Raw genomic sequence first — 18,885 nt, 5'->3', positions numbered from 1 at the left:
AGTTTAGTGGTATTTTTAAATATAATAAGGTTTTTGCAACTACTTTCACATGAAAGTGTTTTTTGGACTGGAATAAACGACATGTGCATTGAAATGCATTCAAGTAGTACTTTTGAAGTTATGTACTTTGGCTGGAAATATAGTCCTAAAGTGACACCATCTAGCAAGCATGTACTATATGAAGTGTCAACTCATTCCAATAAAGTTGGTACAGGAGTTACGATTAATGGTTTCCATTAATGGTTTTATTTAATGGGAAGTTATAATTGGTCAAGGGTTTTTTATTTTAATTATTCTGGAATGAAAGTAATAGTTTATCAAACCAGATTTTGAAACAGCTGAATTGCATCTTGTTTTGAGGCTCTGATTCTTTGCACACAGAGGACCTCTGATTTAGATATTTTCACAAATTCCCCAGAAAAACGTGGAGAAAAACACTTCAACCTTTCCATCATTCCCAGAAATGAATGGAAATTCCAAATAGACAAGAACTCTCTATGCACAAAGCTCTTGATTAGGACAGTTAACATTGTAATCAATGAATGTTGCAAGAAGGCTTCTCCGCCCTTCGTGGGATTGAAGGGGAGATCTGTGCTGCAAAAATGTATCTTTAGTGTGATTGCCAGTGGCCACACACTTTCTAGTAACTGAAGTGTTGTGGCATGGGTTTGGGCTAAGTTGGTATGAAACTTGGTGTTGGTTCTGCTATATACTAGAAGGAATTTCTTGCTTGCTGCTGGTGTCTGAATATTTCTTTTAATTTTTTTTCTATCTCACTGCTCTTCCTTTGGAGAAGAAGGGGTACACACGGAGGAACTGGACAGTGAACTAGGTAAATCATCCATCTCTCATTTTTTGCTCCATTGGTTGGACTGCACTATTAACCACTTAACATCTTTTTTCTTTGTGTCACTTTTTCCTTTTTTAATTTCAAGCAATAACAACATGTAGCTTGGCTTCTGCACTGAACAGCTTTTGCATAGGAATGACATTTTTGGATCAAGTTTTTGGTCCCTTATATTGGGACATCTTCTCCCCTATGTCATTATTGTAATTTTTTCTGCTTTACATATATAGCTATAGGGCATTAAAGGACTTTTCTATGGGTTGGGTGATAATTCTAATTATTGGTGCTTCCATATTTAGTTTTGATATTAGATTAGGAGCTTGAGTTTTGAGTCTAACTTTGTGAAATACCGCAGCATTAGGAATTGTGTTTATATACTGTATGTAGACCATGCTATTTTGGTACAAAAAGTTCTTACTATGCCATATAGCCTAAACAGTACTTAAAAGTATAAAATGTACTTGCAAATATTTAGAATTTGAAACTGAAGTTTGACAGAATCAAAATTACCAACCAAATTCTGTTTTCGGAGTGTTTTTTAGCATACTTCGAATAAGCATGTAACTGGCATGATGCTATCTAACCATGAAACCCTAAAATGATGCAGCTCAGTTATTGAATTTTATTCCTTCTGTGGGATTCAAAAAGCATCAGTTACATTTTGAATGGAAGGTGTAATTTACTTGATGCAAGAGGAGCTGATTAACTATGTGTTTCCAATCCTTCAGGGAAAAATGAGGAAAAAGTTTAGCAAATTAGCTGCAAAGGAAAATTAGGATCGCTAGATTGCCTTTCAACAGATAAAAATAGTAACATGCTTGTTAGTGTTCCTGTTCCCCTTCCGTTCATAGCCCTATTTTTTTCACAATCACACATTGTTGAAGGCTTCTTGGCTATATTCCTATTCTCTACATAGGTTTTGTTTAGTTAAAATTTAGATAGATATTCTAAAAATTCTAAAATTTTTCTTAAGCATATTTTCAGTAGCAGCTGCATTGTGCGAAATCACAGGGTGTGCGTTGGTAGTACCTTTGACCTGCTGCACATATATTTTCATGGCTGGGCAGCTGTAGAACCTTCAACTCTCGTTCTAGAGGACACCAAACCCTTAAGAATAATAAGAATAACACCATAAGCAAAACATTAATCCCTAAAAGCAGAAATAAAAGGAATAAAATGGGAGCTGGGATCAACTTGGCAGCAGTGCTGGAAAACAGAGTAAATAAACACCTCCAGGAGCATCTGGTCACTAGACTTCAGAATGATCTACTTGATGACTCTTTTAGAGAATTTGGCTGCAGCTCTCAATATTATTAGTTTTCCTATTCTTAAAGCACTCTACTTTATCAAATAGTTTACTTTTATAAGCTGAATCCTGAGAGCCTGGTATTCAGCCAGGATGCACACTCCCTGCAATAGGCACAGATTTTTGTCTGTTTTGATTTTCTGCCTTAAATGTGGAATACGAAAATATTCTGCAAGGAATGTAGGATGAAGGGGAAAGTTACTTAATGTTGCATTGCATTTTTCATTTTAAAAAAATATGTGTGGTCTTTTTTTGTGTGTGTGTGTGTCTTCAAGTCTGTCTTGACTCCTAGTGACTGCCTGAACAAGTCCCTGCAGTTTTCTTGGCAAGATTTTTGGAAGTGGTTTGCCATTGCCTTCTTCCTGGGGCTGAGAGAGAGTGACTGGCCCAAAGTCACCCCACTGTCGTCGTGCCTAAGGCAGGACGAGAACTCACTGTCCCTGAGTTTATAGCCTGGTGTCTTAAACCACCACACCAAACTGGCTTTTGTGTGTGGTCATATCAGATGAGAAAATGTCTGCTTCCACCCTCCATCGTTCTCCTCCTAATTAATACATGGAAGCTATTGCACAGTCTGCAGGCCCACACAAGATCTTTTTATTCTTTCCAGCCAAGTGGAATATTGGAAATAAATTACGTAAAGGAAGGTGGGACTCCTGACTGTTTATCTGTCTGTCAGCACAGTAACTTTCCAAAAAACTGAATAGAAGTGGACCAGTTTCTTGTGGGAAGCAAAACGGGTTGGGGGCGGGGGGACGACAGCTGGATCTAACCAGTGCATCCCTATATTTTATTTTCAAGCAGATGCCTGGAATTTCTTTCTTAAACAAGTAAAAAACATCCTACTGGTAGGTTTTTCTGGCTGGAGAATGACCAAATGTATCATAGACGTTTTATCCCAAATTAGTGTTTATTTAATTAGCTTATATAAGACTCTTATTCTCAGAGAGTCCACATTTGCATACGACTTAAGAAAAGGCAAATTTTTTTTGTATTTTTTTTTGCTATCTCATCACTCCATCCCCAATTAGCACTGCATTTCCTTTCTTTGTATCTCAGGAAATCCAAAGACTCTTCAGATGGATACCATGAAAAATATGTGGGTGGGAAAAGTTGGAGGAAACCTGTTTTTTATTTGCAAACAAGGAACATGTGGAGCAAAACTTGTTAAATATTTTTCCTTGATTTTTAGCCAGTTCTGGATTTGCAATATAAACTTTGAGTAATTAGCTCATGTGTGTTTATAAGGGATTAATTCCTTTTCAGTCTGGAACTGTTTGTGTCCGTATGGCACACTAGTTGGAGCCTGAAGCTAGCACACTGAAGAACACAGATTTATGTGCAAGCGTTTGATTGTATAAACTGCAAGATTTTATCTTCTGTATGATAATACTTACCTGAACTCAGCTACATTTTCTTCTGATTGGTTGGGCAAAGAAATGCTTTGTTAGTTACTGTATGTTTCCTGATGAACAAAGAAAAATGACTTTTGATCCTACTTGTCCTGAGGCTGAGATCCTGATATTAGGATACACCTCACCATTTTGCACACTGATTCTTTTAAATTTGATGATCAGTGGAGTCAGCCTTGAAAGGTTGGCATGTAGATGGCAGAGGCATCTGCAGAATCCAACAATTTTGTCAAAATGAAGAAACGACCATGTACAGAGGTACATCTGGCATCTTGACCGATGTAGAAAAGGGGCAAAGCTTGAAATGCAGTGGCCACCCCCACCCCCACTCAGATGTCTCTAGCTGATAAACTATCTTCTGTTTGGCATCTTTCTAAGCTTTATGCGTTTGGGTCGGGGGAAAAAAAACCTAGTTTCCTCCTTGTACAGTACCATGTCAGCATGCAAGCAGGGTGACTGACTGTTGCTCATTTGTCAGTCAGGTCATTGAAAACTGGCTGTAATGATTGCCTGAACCCAAATAAAATGCTCAGACTCAAAATCAAAGTTTAAGTTCTGATTTTATTTAGAATAGAGTGCAAACAGGAAGAAAGCTGAGAATGAGAAAAGCGCGCCTAAAGTCAAACTAAATAGCCCCGTTACAGACAGCGCCCCACCCACCCCCCTTCAATCATACCAACCCCACTTTCCCAGGTGCTCCTAATGAGCTCTGCTGATCAACGGGCAAAAAGACCTTGACATTAAAAAGATAACCCAAACACATTCCTGCTTGGCACAGAGAGATACAGCTTTCAGTACAAGGTTTATCAGCAGCACCCTCCCAGCCAGGAACGCGCGTCAACACTCTGGCATGCGAACCGTTACGATGTAACACATTGAAATGATGAATATGACATACCGCCCCCCCCCCCAAAAAAAATTAAGCAGCAGGCTTGGAAGGGTAGGCAACATGAAAACAGTGAACTAAATCAGGAGCAACCACATCCCGAGCAGAGACCCATTCAGGATGGGGAAAATGCTTCCACCGAACTAAGTATTGCAGAGTGCCATGAAGCTTGCAAGAGCCGAGAACCTCCTTGACCTCGAAGTGCTGCTGTCCATCAATCATGACAGGTGCAGGGGGGGAGGTCGCGGATGCCAACGAGAGGAGTCATGGGCAGGCTTAAGCAAACTGCAATGAAAAACGGGGTGCAAACGCTTCAAATTATGGGGTAAATCCAAACGAACAGTGACAGGATTAATAAGTGCAGTGACGGGAAAGGGACCAATGAACTTAGGAGCAAGCTTCTTGGATGGTTGAGGAGACTTGATGAATTTGGTAGAAAGATAGACCAGGTCCCCAATCCGAAAAGCCGGCTGCTTGGCTCGGTGCTTGTCAGCGTGAAGCTTATAAGAAGCTTGAGCATCAGTGAGAGCCTTCTTAATGACTGGCCACGAATCAGCGAGCCGAGAACCCCAATCACAGGCAGACACAGCTGGGGCAGGAGGCTGGGGAAATTCGGGAATGAGAACAAAATCTCGCCCCGAAACGACCCGAAAGGGGGGTTGACCAGTGCTTTGGTGCACAGCATTGTTATACGCAACCTCAGCGAATGGGAGCAAATTAACCCAATCATCCTGGTGGTAATTAATATAAGATCTGAGAAATTGCTCAAGGGTGGCATTAAGGACCTCAGTAGATCCATCCGTCTGGGGATGCGAAGAGGTTGACAGTGCCTGCTCAGTCCCAATAAGCTTCAAAAAAGCCCGCCAAAACTTTGAAGTAAATTGTGTCCCTCTGTCGGTCACCAAATGAGAGGGGCATCCGTGTGGGCGGTAGATGTGCACCAAAAAGAGCTTGGCAAGCTGCTGCACAGAGGGAATGGACGCACAGGGAACTAAGTGGGCTTGCTTAGAGAAATAATCTTTGACCACCCAAATGACAGTTTTCTTTTGACTGGGGGGCAAATCCACAATAAAATCCATAGAAATCTCATCTCAAGGGCGAGAAGGGTCAGCCACAGGCTGAAAAAGCTTACCCAATTGTCTTTTAGACATAGCACAGACAGGGCAGGAAGCAACATAATCCTTTACATCCCTCCGCAAAGAGGGCCACCAAAATTGCCGTCGGATTAAATGGAGGGACTTGAGAAACCCAAAATGACCAGCTTGCTTGCTGTCATGGGAACGTGCCAGTACAGCAGCCCTTTGAGATTCAGGGACATACAAACAGTCACCAACCCAAGCTAAGTCGTGCTCAAAAGAAACCTTGTCAGGATTAGAAAGGAGCCAGGGATCAGATTTCAAAGCGGAGATAAAATCAGCACGCAACCGAGCAGGCATGTGAGGTTGCCTGTGCCCCGAAGGGCTCGCTGCCGGAACCACTTGCGAGGGGGAAGGATGCTGCCCACGAGCCCGGCTCCAGGTGACTGCCACTAACCCCAATTGTGGTTCACTGAGCACAGTGCCAATGACATCGGAAACCGGCCCCGCGTCAAACGGGAGAGAGCATCAGCTAAAAAATTTTTCTTCCTCGCGATAAATTTGAGCTGGAAATTGAAGCGGCTAAAGAACTGAGCCCAGCGGATCTGTTTTGGGCTGAGATGCCTGGGTGTATGGAGTGCCTCTAAGTTGCGGTGATCCATCCAAACCTCGAAAGGGCAAGTCGCCCCCTCCAAAATGTGATGCCAGGCTTCTAACACAGCCTTAACGGCAAAAGCCTCCTTCTCCCAAACTTGCCAGCGCCGCTCCGTTTCAGAAAACTTACGGGAGAGATAGGCGCAAGGCTTTAAGAGCCCACAGGAATCCTTTTGCAACAAAATTGCTCCAATAGAAAAATCAGATCCATCAACCTGGACCACAAAGGGTTGTTCAGGGTCAGGGTGGGACAAAATGGGCTCAGCTGTAAACAGAGATTTTAACTTATCAAAAGCAGCCTGACAGGCAGGAGTCCAGTTGAGCACGGTCCCTGGGTTTTTTACTTTGCGCGTCTCCCCAAGCCCCTTGGTGCGCAACAAATCTGTGAGGGGCAGCGCAATCTCTGCGAACCCCTGGACAAAGGACCGGTAGAAGTTGGCGAACCCCAGAAAACTCTGAAGCTGACGTCAGGTTCAACGGTGCTCCCAGTTGAGAACGGCCTGAACTTTTGCAGGATCCATTTCAATACCTTTATCCGAGGCCCTGTACCCCAGGTAATCCAGTTGAGTTTTATGAAATTCACATTTAGAAAGCTTTGCATAAAGCTTAGCTTTCCTGAGGTTGGTCAGAACTTGTCTGACAAGCCGCTTGTGTTCCTTTTCCGTTTTTGTATAGATGAGCACATCATCCAAATAAACTAAGACCCCCTTAAACAAATGATCATGTAACACTTCATTGATTAGCTGCATGAAAACACCTGGGGCACCCGCCAAACCAAAAGGGAGGACTTTATACTGAAAGGAGCCCAATGGACAGTTAAATGCTGTTTTCCACTCATCCCCCTCCCGAATGCAAATGCAGTAGAATGCTTCGCACGGGTCAAGTTTGGAAAAGACTTTACCAGTACACAAATGTGCCAACATGTCTTTTACAAGAGGCAAAGGGTACTTGTTGGAAATTGAGACTGAATTTAACCCGCGATAGTCTGTGCAAAGTCTAAGGGTGCCATCCTTCTTTTCGCGGAACAAAACGGGAGCTCCAACCGGCGAGTTAGCCGGTTCGATGAAACCCCTTGCAAGGTTTTTATCAATGGACTCCCTTAAGGCAGCCAGTTCTTTCTGGGTCATGGCATAGATTTTCAGTTTGGGCAACGGAATGTCCGGAATAAGTTCAATGGCACAGTCAGTCTTGTGGTGGGGGGGTAATTGGTCTGCTTCCACTTCCCCGAAAACATCCGCAAAGTCTTGGTATTTGACAGGCAGACCTTCCACGGGCAGACGGGGAGGCTGGGGATCGACAATTTCAGCCCGCCCCACCCCCACAGTGATGGACTTCCCCAGCACAGGAGCCTGGTAAAACCCATCGTCAAACGTAATAGTATGGTTTTTCCAGTTGATGTATGGGTTGCGGCTAGACAACCAGGGGATACCCAGGACCACAAGTGGGTTACCCACTGGTGTGACAATGAAGTTCAGGACTTCCATGTGACTCCCCATCTGCAATGTGACATCCCTAGTGAACTGGGTGGCTGCCCCCCCCCCTCCGCCGTGGAACCATCCAATTGTTGAAAAACTAGTGACTGCGAAAGGGGAAAACAAGGCAGCTCCAACACAGCCACTAAGTCGGGGTGGATTAAACATGTGGAACACCCCGAGTCGATCAAAGCCCAGACTTTGATGGTTCTGGAGCGGGAGCCCAACTTGATCTTTACAGCTAGGATGGGGCAATCAGCACTCACCATGTTGGTTTCGCGCCCATTCTCCACCACCTGTCCAGCGGCGCTGTTTAAGACAGGTGGAAGTCGTTTCCCGCTGGTTGCTCGAGGGCAGTAAGAGCGTCTCCCATGAGGTAGATATATTCCTCCTCCTCCGCTGATGCCTTGACCCCCGTCAGCCGACGGGGAGGGTTAGGTGTCTTCTGCAGTGCTTTCGATGGGCATTCAGCAGTTTGGCCCTTCTGGCATTCCACAGCCCAGTGACTGGTTTTGCCACATTTGATGCATTGCCCACGGGCAAAACGACGCTGTTTTTCATCATCCCATGCTGTGGCGGATCCCTGTCTTGAGCCCTTTCCACCTGAGGGAGGCTTGTCACCTCTTCTGGCTTGCATATAGGTATGCTGGGCATGTTCAGCCTTACCGGCGAGACAGATCCAATCATGAAGTGAGTCCAGATCATCTCTGCCCAGCGCCCATTTCAACACCTCTCGATTGAGCCCGTCCTTAAATCTGTCCACCAGGGTAGCTTCAGACCATTCAGGTACTTTACCCGCCAGTACTTTGAATTCCAGGGCATAGTCAGCAACCAACTTTTGCTCCTGAACGATCTCCTTAAGAGCTTCCTTAGCCCTAGCCTTAGCAAGGGGATCTTCAAAGTATCGTCTTAAGACGGCTAAAAAAGTGTCAAAAGCGCCAAGCGCTGGGGCTTTCGCCTCAGTTAACTGTACATACCAGTCAGCCGCTCTGCCTTTCAGCTTCGTGGCCACCGCCGTGATTTTCGCCTTCTCAGATGTGAAGCAATGTTCGAATTGCTCCATATAGCTTGTAGCGTTGGTAAGGAAGAAGGACAACTTCGTAGGGTCACCGTCAAACTTTACGGGAAAGTCCTTGGTGACCCCCCCAGCCAGTGCAGCTCCAACCACTGGACGAACAGGTGTCCCCCCTGATGCAGATGTGGGGTCACACTGTGCCGGGGATGAATCTTGTGGCCGTCCTCTCCCTCTGGGTGCTTGCGGTGGGGAAGGGGGGATGTTGGAGGGTAGATTGGCACCTGGACTCCCCACTCCTCCTGCTGAGGCCCCCACAGCTGATGAAATGGATCTCAGCATATATTCAATAGATTCGATCTTTGATTCGATGACTCTTATTCTCTCAGGCATGATCGACTCATCCAGCCTCGGTGCCTCAGGTTGCCGGCTTGCGGTCACAGTGGTGGATTCCCTCTCGGGAGTCAGGGGGTACTGAAGCCTCCATGAGGTGTGAGACATCCCCGGCCGGGGGTCTCCCATTGTATCCCACATCATGTCCGGGGGAGGGGTACCAGTTGTTACGGGCTGTTCCGTCTCCCCCCCTTCCATCGGGTCCCCCAACTCCGGGCTGGAGCTGGACTGTCTCGTATAGGGTGCGAGGTGGGATGGGAGGGGGCTCGGGTCCCTGCTTGGAAATACCGACTCAAGGAACTGTCTGGTCGCTTCCCCAAACCCCGTGGATTTTTCCTCGATTCTACCATCGCTAACTTCTTCTTTCGCAAGAAAAATTTCTTGGTAGAGACTAGCGAGGTTTTTCTTTAACTGATTCTCAGCTTTATGTAATGATTGCCTGAACCCAAATAAAATGCTCAGACTCAAAATCGAAGTTTAAGTTCTGATTTTATTTAGAATAGAGTGCAAACAGGAAGAAAGCTGAGAATGAGAAAAGCGCACCTAAAGTCAAACTAAATAGCCCCATTACAGACAGCGCCCCCCCCCTTCAATCATACCAACCCCACATTCCCAGGTGCTCCTAATGAGCTCTGCTGATCAACGGGCAAAAAGACCTTGACATTAAAAAGATAACCCAAACACATTCCTGCATGGCACAGAGAGATACAGCTTTCAGTACAAGGTTTATCAGCAGCACCCTCCCAGCCAGGAACGCACGTCAACACTCTGGCATGCGAACCGTTACGATGTACAAACACATTGAAACGATGAACATGACACCGGCATACCTAAGAGTCTAGTTCAATGTTGAGCTGCCCTTGGATGTCCTCTCTGTATATACTGTAATTGTTTGAAAGGCAAGAATTCCGTCATGTAACCCTCTTTATACATTCTCATGTGATACGGGTCTAGGACGTTTCTGGACTTCCTTCCTGTTAATGTGCATATAGAGAAGCATAAATCCTTAGGTTACAGTGTAGATATTCTGTTGAGAAGAACACACATTTCTGGAAAATCCTACTATGTAGTAATTTTAAGAAAGATGAGGATATGAACCCACATTTTTTCATTCTTCCTGCCTCCCTCCTTTCTTCTCTCTCTCTCTCTCTCTCTCCCCCACACACACAGACACACCTCTTTGCAATGCAAGCACTATCAGTTCATTTACCCCCAGTTTGAAATCTGTAGACAAGTATAGCTCAGAGCAATTGCATCACCTGTATGACAATATAACATTCAAGTGGTATTCTTCACCAGTGTAGGAGGATTTACAATTAGTGTTTCATTAATCAAGAAAAAAAAAGAGCTGAATTAAAAAGGTATTCTTGGATACATGCTCTGATGCTTTCTCTTTGTAGACTACCCTGTGTTTAAAGAAGTATTGACACCTTCAGTTAGCAAATCTGCAGGCATGGAGCTCCTTGGTTTCCCTGAGCAATCCTCCATCTCTCCTTGCTGCACTCTTTCCCCTTGCAATTGTTTTAAGAGTGAAGATTACTTTATGGTGTGATTAAGGGATAATGATTCAGTGACAAGTTTTGTAACATGATAAAATGACAGTGTGTGCACAGAGATTTGCTCTGTCAGCTCTGGGATTCTGATTCATTTCAGTTGTGATAGAAATATGAAATGCCTCGATAGCTAACAGGCACTTGCTACAAGTCAGACCTCATCAGCCATAGACTGGAGCCTTCTCCAGCCAGGTACCCTCCAGATATTTCGGGTCATCCTGGCTGAGAATCTTGGGATTTGCAGTCCCAGCACTCCAGACAGAATTTGATGTGATTTCATTTAAACTCTATTACGTTAAACGTAATGTGAGTCGTTCCCGAAGATTCCATAATGTTCTCCTTCTGCTATATTAAAAATTATGACTTGAGGTCAACTTTTAGAAGAGTTTTGGGAGAGTCACACCAAAGGCTCTTTTGAAGTCATTTATTCTCGTCAATATAAAGAATTTTAATGAGCCACCAAATCATTATTTGGTAATTTTGAATTTATTTTTAATGTGCTCTTCTTGGTCAGTTTTTTTTTGGGGGGGGGGGCACAACACTGTAATTTTTAAGTGTTCAAATATATTTCCATGGCAATACCAGAAACCTCTGTGCAATTGGTGGCATGCTTCTTATACTTTACAAGAGCTACACAGAAGCTACTGAATCATGAAAATTGCTCTTAGTCTGGATTCTTTGCACTACTGCAACTTTGCTATCTTTCTGGATAAGAAATTGCATGTTCTTTGCTCTAAATAGCAAAATAGGATCCAGGGATCCATGAATGTTAATTCCATTTCATGAATGCTTGGTTTGCATTCCTGAATAAATTAATAATAAAGAGCAAGTGGGTTTGTCTTAAATGGCATCATTTTCTTCCTGAAAAAGAAAATGTCTGTAATTCTGTGTGTGTGTGTTTTAAATAAGGAACATTTCAGCTTTATGGAAAATGGTGGGAGGGTACAGGATTTTTCTACATGCAAAAAATCAAATGTTTCAAGAAAGGTTTCTTGTTTGTCTCTTTCTAGAACTGCCTGCTGGTTGGGAAAAGATTGAAGATCCTGTATATGGTGTCTACTATGTAGAGTAAGTCCACTGTATGGATTATTTTGTAGGAACTCATGCCACAGAATAGTGTTTAACTGCTATGGAAATTCACTTGACGTTCACATTTATCATTCAAAAAAAATAGCAGTCTTGATTATACTTCCCTTTGTTTATTCTAGTGCTGTATTTTGTTAACAGCATAAACTTGTAAAACTCCCCCCTCCCAAATAGGAAGGATTCTAGCAGTGAGGCAGAAAGATTCATGATGCATTGCTCATGTGCTCCCCCTAGTGACCTTTTGTTGAAAAATCAGTATTTCAGCCTGAAAAGAAAAACTGGTTCCTAAATGCCAAGAACTCAAAATAAAACATTCTGACTAAGCTGTATCATGGAAATAAAGAATGGCAAAGCTATGGAATATGAACAAGGTTGGGAGCTTCATATTTGGCAATGAGTTCTTTAAAAAAAAGATGCTGTTGCAGAAAATGCAATACAGCCAAACAGATTCCTACAATATCAGTCATTACTTTTAACAATGGAGAATAACAAAACTCATTTTAAAAGTGTAAAATCAACATTAGTCGCAAGGAATTCTGCAGTGTATAGCTGTTCAATACAGAGTGAAAGAGCAAAGTATAGCTTCAATATTGTTATCTCCATTTTGAGATTAGCTTAATCTGGGTGATACCTCATTCTTTTAGATAGGGTTCCGTGGCACCCTAGGGCTCCGCAAGAGGTCACTAGGGGTTCCCTGGGAGATCACAATTAATTTAAAAAATTATTTCAAATACGGGCAACTTCACATTAAAGAGGTGAGTGTCACTCTTTATTATTAGTTTAAGAACACACTTAATGCATATATACAGGCCTACACATGAAACAAATACAATAATTTTCTAACTTCCAGCCTATATTTGAGCCTGAATGTGCAGGGGTTCCCCAAGGCCTGAAAAATATTTCAAGGGTTCCTCCAGGGTCAAAAGGTTGAGAAAGGCTGTTTTAGATAATCTCTTTTCAACATTAGCCTTATTGCTAATAGGAGTGCATTTTAAAATATAAATATGTTCCTATGTATAAGGGTGACTTATAACAATTTTCAAAAAAAGTGAAAGGAGAATATCTCTGTTCAAAGTCCCCTACCCCCATAATATGAACATGTAATAATTTGTTGCATTTGTTTTAACTCATACTTTCTCAGTATTGTGGACAAAATTGGATAATTATTAAAATATGACATTTATTTTGTAGAAAATGCCAGGAGAAAATATTTATTAATTAATATTTATTAAGGGGGAAGAGGAAGGAGATCCCACCACTATTTTCTGGACCACAGTTTGCACTAGGAATTAAGCACATCCAAATCGTTGTTTCTGTCAAGTTTATGTATTATGTGAGAAATTAACTAAAATGCTCTCCAAATATATGGGGAATCACAGCTTCCAGAATCCATTGGTCATGTGGCCAGGAATTCAAGAAATCTAGAGGGACTGAGGTGAGAAGCATGCTAAGATCAAACAGGGAGTGGGCTCACTGTTGGACACCTGCCTGTCAGAAACTCCTTTTTTTCAACTTCCGTGCCTCCCAAAAACCTGTTTCAAAAATTAGAATAGTTTCTGGAGTATTTTTTAATATGGCCTGAGAAGCTTCTTTGGGAAGAGGAGATGAATAATATTGCCAAGGTTGTACAAGTTAAGTGGTTACCTTATTAAGAAATTTTCCCCAGGAAAATTTATTTACTTCTTGTGGAGGTGAGTGCATTTGATTGCAATTTTTGTCAGTTGTACATATATATGCTGGCTTCCCTCCAGGTCAGTGTGGATTTCCTACCACTATCCTTCAATGTTCATGCTGCAACAGTGGTTATACATATGTGCACATAGTCTATATGTGTTCATTAGACTTTTTTGTATGTTCATCCAACCCATTTCTTTCAGTTACATTCGCTTAGAAACAAAGAGATGGGGTAGATGCCTTTGTTTCATATAGTTGTTGAATTTCATGCATTGTCTTCTGTAGAGCTAGAACAAAATTTACAGAGTGAAGTTGGCATTTTTAAACCGAACAAAAATAACTCCTTTTTGTTTCTCCTGATATATATATCTCTAAATAAAAATATTCTGCCTCAGTACTTTGATATAACGTGACATGATACTGTGATTTTGTTTTTAGGGACATTCTATTTCAGATTACAGACGTGATGATCATGTTTGTCCTAGCAGCTGGGAAATGATATTTAATTTTAATTAGACTGTACAGGTTGCAGTTGTGGCTCTGTTGATTTTTTAATTATGTCACGTTAATACTGGTTAATGCTATGATTAATATTCTATTAACTGCCCCAAGTAGTATATATGCATTTAAAGAGAGGGATGTAATTTTTTAATAAATGAAGAAATGCATAGAGTGCTTGACGGATGTAGGATTTAAATTGGGATGAGGCTGGGGGTACAGGGGAAGGAGGGGAAGATGAGCTGGAAATACAGATGCAGGTTACATGTGAAACAGATTATATCTACCTTATCAATTCCTTTGCTTGCAACCTCTCTACTGGGGTATTTGCAATGCTTTAACTTTATAATAAAGAATGTGTTTCATTTTTTTAAACAGTCTTCTATCCTGAATTTATGGTGAAAGATCTGAGAACTTCCAATTGCTAATTTTAAGAGATTTCTGTTGGGACTATTAATTTATAGTCCTGTGCCCATAGCTTGTTAGCAGTCTTTCAGGCAGCTTTATAATTTTTTTTCCCCCTTAGCAGATGAAGTGCAGTTTGTGTGATTTATGATCATCCAGTATTTTGATTAATGAAACTAAGTCTGTGTAACTTCACCAAGTCAAACCATGGCAGCCTATCTGAGAATTTGCTTCTTTAGAATATTTGAAAGTTGCTATGCCAGATTAAGTTGTTGCAGATCAGCATTTGGCACCAAGTAAAGGAGCATTACTCCCACAGATTTTGCATCTAACTTTTGCCCTGTTTTTTTTTTTAATTATTCTTGAGCCTCCCTATCATTTCTGCACTTTGCACCAAGAGTTTTCTTATTAATAATCGAACTTTCTTTTTTTTAGTCACGTCAACAGGAAAACGCAATATGAGAATCCAGTTCTGGAAGCAAAAAGGAAAAAGCAGCTTGAGCAACAACCACCATCACAGCAACCAGCACAACCACCTGAAGGTTGGCACCTCCAGGGTAGAATCACCAGGGCTGAAACGTTTGCTAAATGCCATACATACACACTTCCCTAAAGCTTCATATTTTTGATCAATTTCTGGACAGGTCTGGCTTCCTTCCTGCATGAAGACACAGGGAACCTGAGGTTACTTAACTAGGAACATTTAAAGCAAATAATCTGCTCACAGAAACTATTAGGAAAATTATGTGTGGAGTCTCTGTGGGAATCCTATGGGGTTGTGATTTAACCATTGAAACTTGAACTTGAAATATGCATGCTTGAGACATGTTTAAAGCACTCTTTGTAGAAGGAATAGAGGCTAATGTTTGGTATACATAAAGTCCCATGTTCAATTATTGTCATCACACACACACAAACTTATTTATAAAAGACAAAAATATAAGATTGCAAGGCTAGGAAAACTTTGAGTGCAGCTTAAGCTAATACAAGTGCATTCTGTATGCACAGATCATCACCTAACTATATTAAGATTATTCCAAAGCAGACAGAAATTATCCCAGACTAGTATAACTTGTTTCAAAAAGGTAGCATTGTTTGTTTTCTCGTTTGTGTTTTTATTATTCTTATCTGACTGCCTGAAATCAGCCAGACTTAAGGTGGCTTACAGAGTGCAGGAACTGAATAAGAAAAAAAAAGACTAAAAATACAAAGCTAAAAATGATCAAAATGTAGAAGTAACATTGCTATAGAACAATCCATCCCCAAAAGAAAAGCCATGTCTCACTTGCTTCTAGAAGCCATGAGCATGGGGGCCAAACATGCTCCTTGGGGCAAGCTGTTCCAGAGGAGGGGAGCTGCTACAGAAAATGCTCTCTGTTGGGCCCCCTCCGTCTATTAGGAGGTAGATAGAAGGAACAGAAAGATAGAAGGAACCCTCAGCAGGTGCTTTCTAGTGGTCCAGGTAGGATGCGCAGAAATTAATGGGGAAAGGTGGAGAATCAAGAGCTATTTCCCATGTATATGTAGCAGAATCAAGAGAATAATCTGAATAGGTGATGCAGTATGAAAGAAGCACTGATTTCTTAAGATTGGTACTAAAACATTAACCCTGTAGTCCGGATATCCATATGCTTTCTCTTTTTTTTTGCCATCGATCCAGCGTAGATGCTGCTTCTGCGATTGCTTCTCCCAGTTTGGAAAAGAAATCTCAGGTTCTCTCTGTTGTGGTATACAGAAATACAGGATAGATTTTTATTTATTTATTTACTTATCTATTTCTGATATAGGAAAGACACAGAGAAAACATTATTCCTAATATTTCCTGGTGGGCGAATTCGTTTAATGGATAAATCATAGCTATTACGTCTCAAGTGTTTTTCTTCCATTGATCATTTTTCTCCATCCATTTACTGATATGCAAAATAAATGAATGTTAGGATGGTAGTCTAAATAACCTACGTGTATTCTAAGATCTTGTCTACCCCTGCAGTGATATGTAATGATGCAGCTAATAAATTATCCTGTATCTACGGCCAATATGTTCAATTCACTGGTTAGTCTCCCATTCATGTTTCCAGCTCTTGCTTAATCTTGTTGCCTATGCTTGATCAGCATAGGCAGTTAGTTGAGGGTGATGGATCACTATTTTCTACTCCTTTTCCTGAGAAGACTTGGAGAGATGCCCTCAAAATCTTTTGTGACCAGTCTTCTGAGGGAAGTCAAAGGAAGGGGCCTGAGGCCTAGAGATAGAACACAGTTCATTGTGGAGCTGGAGCCTATATAGAATAACACAAAACACTTCCTGTTCCAAATGATGCACTTGAAAAACAACACATGAACCACTGGGCTTTGCATATCCTAGTCTGCGTGTAAATACCCTTTGGATGATAGAATGAATCTTTAATGGTTAAAATAAAAGAATAAAAACTCTGTTTTCTTTTTGTTTTCTTTTTTTTCCAGAATGGACTGAAGAGAATCCCCCTCTTGCCCCTCCTGTTGTTGCAAACCACGTTCCCACTAACCAGGAGACAGTTAGAGATGTTCCAGTACAAGGTAAATTGCTATAAGTGTTATTTATTTTATTTAAAAAAAGTGTTAGAGAACAGCATTATTTATCCAAGACAATTCTCTTAGGACCTTCAAGAACATTCATCCCAACTTTACATCTCCCTCCAAGAGTGTTTGGTGTCCTTACTGGCTTTCATCAGCTTAGACACTTCTGGAGCTATCACAACCACTATCACCATCTCCAAATAAGAACATAGTACTTATTAATTCAGTATTAATTCCTACTATTCTCTTCATCCTAGAAAGTAACTTTCCAAAAAGAGAGCCACTTTGGGGTAGTGGTTAAGGCACCAGGCTAGAAACCAGGAGACCATGAGTTCTAGTCCCACCTTAGGCACAACACCAGCTAGGTGACCTTGGGCCAGTCACTTTCTCTCAGCCCTAGGAAGGAGGCAATGGCAAACTACTTCTGAAAAACCTTGCCAAGAAAACTGCAGGGACTGGTGCAGGCAGTCACTGAGAGTTGGACACGATTGAACAGCAGAAGAAAGAAGAGAAAATTACTAATTCAGTATTATAATTCCTACTATTCTCTTCATCCTAGAAAGTAACTTTCCAATAAGTTAAAGTCTGGAATAGCAGGAACAGAGAAGACCATGTGTTGTATAATATAATTGTGTAAGATTATATTCAATTGGCACATCTACTCCCTCCTCCAGTGTGTCTAAACTAAACTAGACAGTGTGTCTAAACCAGTGCTTCTCAACCTTAGCAATTTTAAGATGTGTGGTCTGCCACTCCCAGAATTCCCCATCCAGTATGCTGGCTGGGGAATTCTGGGAGTTGCAGTCCATACACCTTGAAGTTGCCAAGGTTGAGAAACTCTGGTCTAAACTGTTACAGAATTTCAGGCAGACATTTAGGACTATGTAATAATATGGCATTTTTAGTACTAACTGTGATGCTGCCTCTATTCCAAGAAAAATATCACTTTACGTAACACTACATTCTTACCATCCTTTGAGGTGCTCAAAGCAGGAATGAAATGCCCAGATTCAGGGTTTGGAAGACATTAAGGCGGGATGCTTTGTACTCTTTCTTTTCCACTGAAGTATCCTGCACTCGTGAAAAGCTGCACTTAGGAGTCTACCCCTTTCAACATGTTTGGTGGTGCCAAACTGCAATAGGAAAGGGAGAATTAGAGCATATTGGGCATCTGCAGCTTGATATGAACCAGATGTATTAGCAGTATGGAAGCTCAGTGGGTTATTGTATATAAAGTATGTTATTAATAGCATGCAACAAGAAGTGATGAAAACTGGAGGGTGGTAACTCAGATGCCTGATGGAAAGGGACTATCCCCGGGGACTGCGTAGGGGTATTACCACATCCCCTACTTAAGGTCTTCCTAGACACAATCAGAAGCAAGGTACTGAACTAAATGGATCAGTGATCTGGTCTAATTTTTGTGAACAGGTTTATCTTTGAAGAAAGGATAAGTACAGTAATTATCATTCTGTTTTTGATTATCTACCATTAATATAAGAAGAAAGTCTTGAAGATGTTCTGGCTTGGAATACTCAGAAATAAACAACTTAGAACTTTTTTTTGTTCCTGTTGAATTAGAGTGTACATATATGCAAGCCAAATCCTGTTACATTTTATTATTCGTTCCATTTCATTGTGGTTGAATAATGTAAATGATGCCGTGGAACTCCTCCTGGGTTCCTTTGGAATTATAAAAAAATCCATTTGGAGAGATTTTCTGCTATAGTAGCCAGTCAAAAAGAAGGTAGTCCATTCATGCAGAAAATTCTGCCTTTTAATTGTTGTTCCCCTAAAACTTATTTAATGCACAATACATAATTGTCCATTAATTAGAATTGCCAGGGTGTATACTTTTAAAAAGCTTTGCAGCATTTTTGAAGGGTTTTACTTCAACAGAAACCTGGGGTCTTGTTCCTCTCAGATGCATCCACCTTTTCGTTAAAGAACAAACATGTTAATGAATCATAACTAAATCAAGTTAATAGCAATGATACCTTTCCATACTTTTGCAGCCTTGCAAACAAACCTTAGTTTTGTCCCATTTATACACCACTT

The 18,885-nt window shown here is 41.4% G+C and overlaps 1 protein-coding gene across 7 annotated transcripts in view; it reads left to right on the top strand.

Moving 5' to 3' along the window:
* The window catches only part of MAGI1 (membrane associated guanylate kinase, WW and PDZ domain containing 1), a 478,937-nt gene that overhangs the window by 360,275 nt on the left and 99,777 nt on the right, over positions 1–18,885 (top strand). For all 7 annotated transcript variants that reach the window (XM_063291537.1, XM_063291536.1, XM_063291535.1 and 4 more), the window contains exons 7-10: positions 797–832; positions 11,622–11,679; positions 14,710–14,816; positions 16,735–16,827. In XM_063291537.1, coding sequence (XP_063147607.1) covers positions 797–832; positions 11,622–11,679; positions 14,710–14,816; positions 16,735–16,827 — 294 coding nt within the window. The remainder of the gene's footprint in view (positions 1–796; positions 833–11,621; positions 11,680–14,709; positions 14,817–16,734; positions 16,828–18,885) is intronic.

The sequence above is a fragment of the Candoia aspera genome, chromosome 2 (genome assembly GCF_035149785.1).
Source record: "Candoia aspera isolate rCanAsp1 chromosome 2, rCanAsp1.hap2, whole genome shotgun sequence".
NCBI classification, from domain to species: domain Eukaryota; kingdom Metazoa; phylum Chordata; class Lepidosauria; order Squamata; family Boidae; genus Candoia; species Candoia aspera.
The sequence above is the reverse complement of the archived record's forward strand: the minus strand, read 5'-3'. Positions and strand labels throughout refer to the sequence as shown.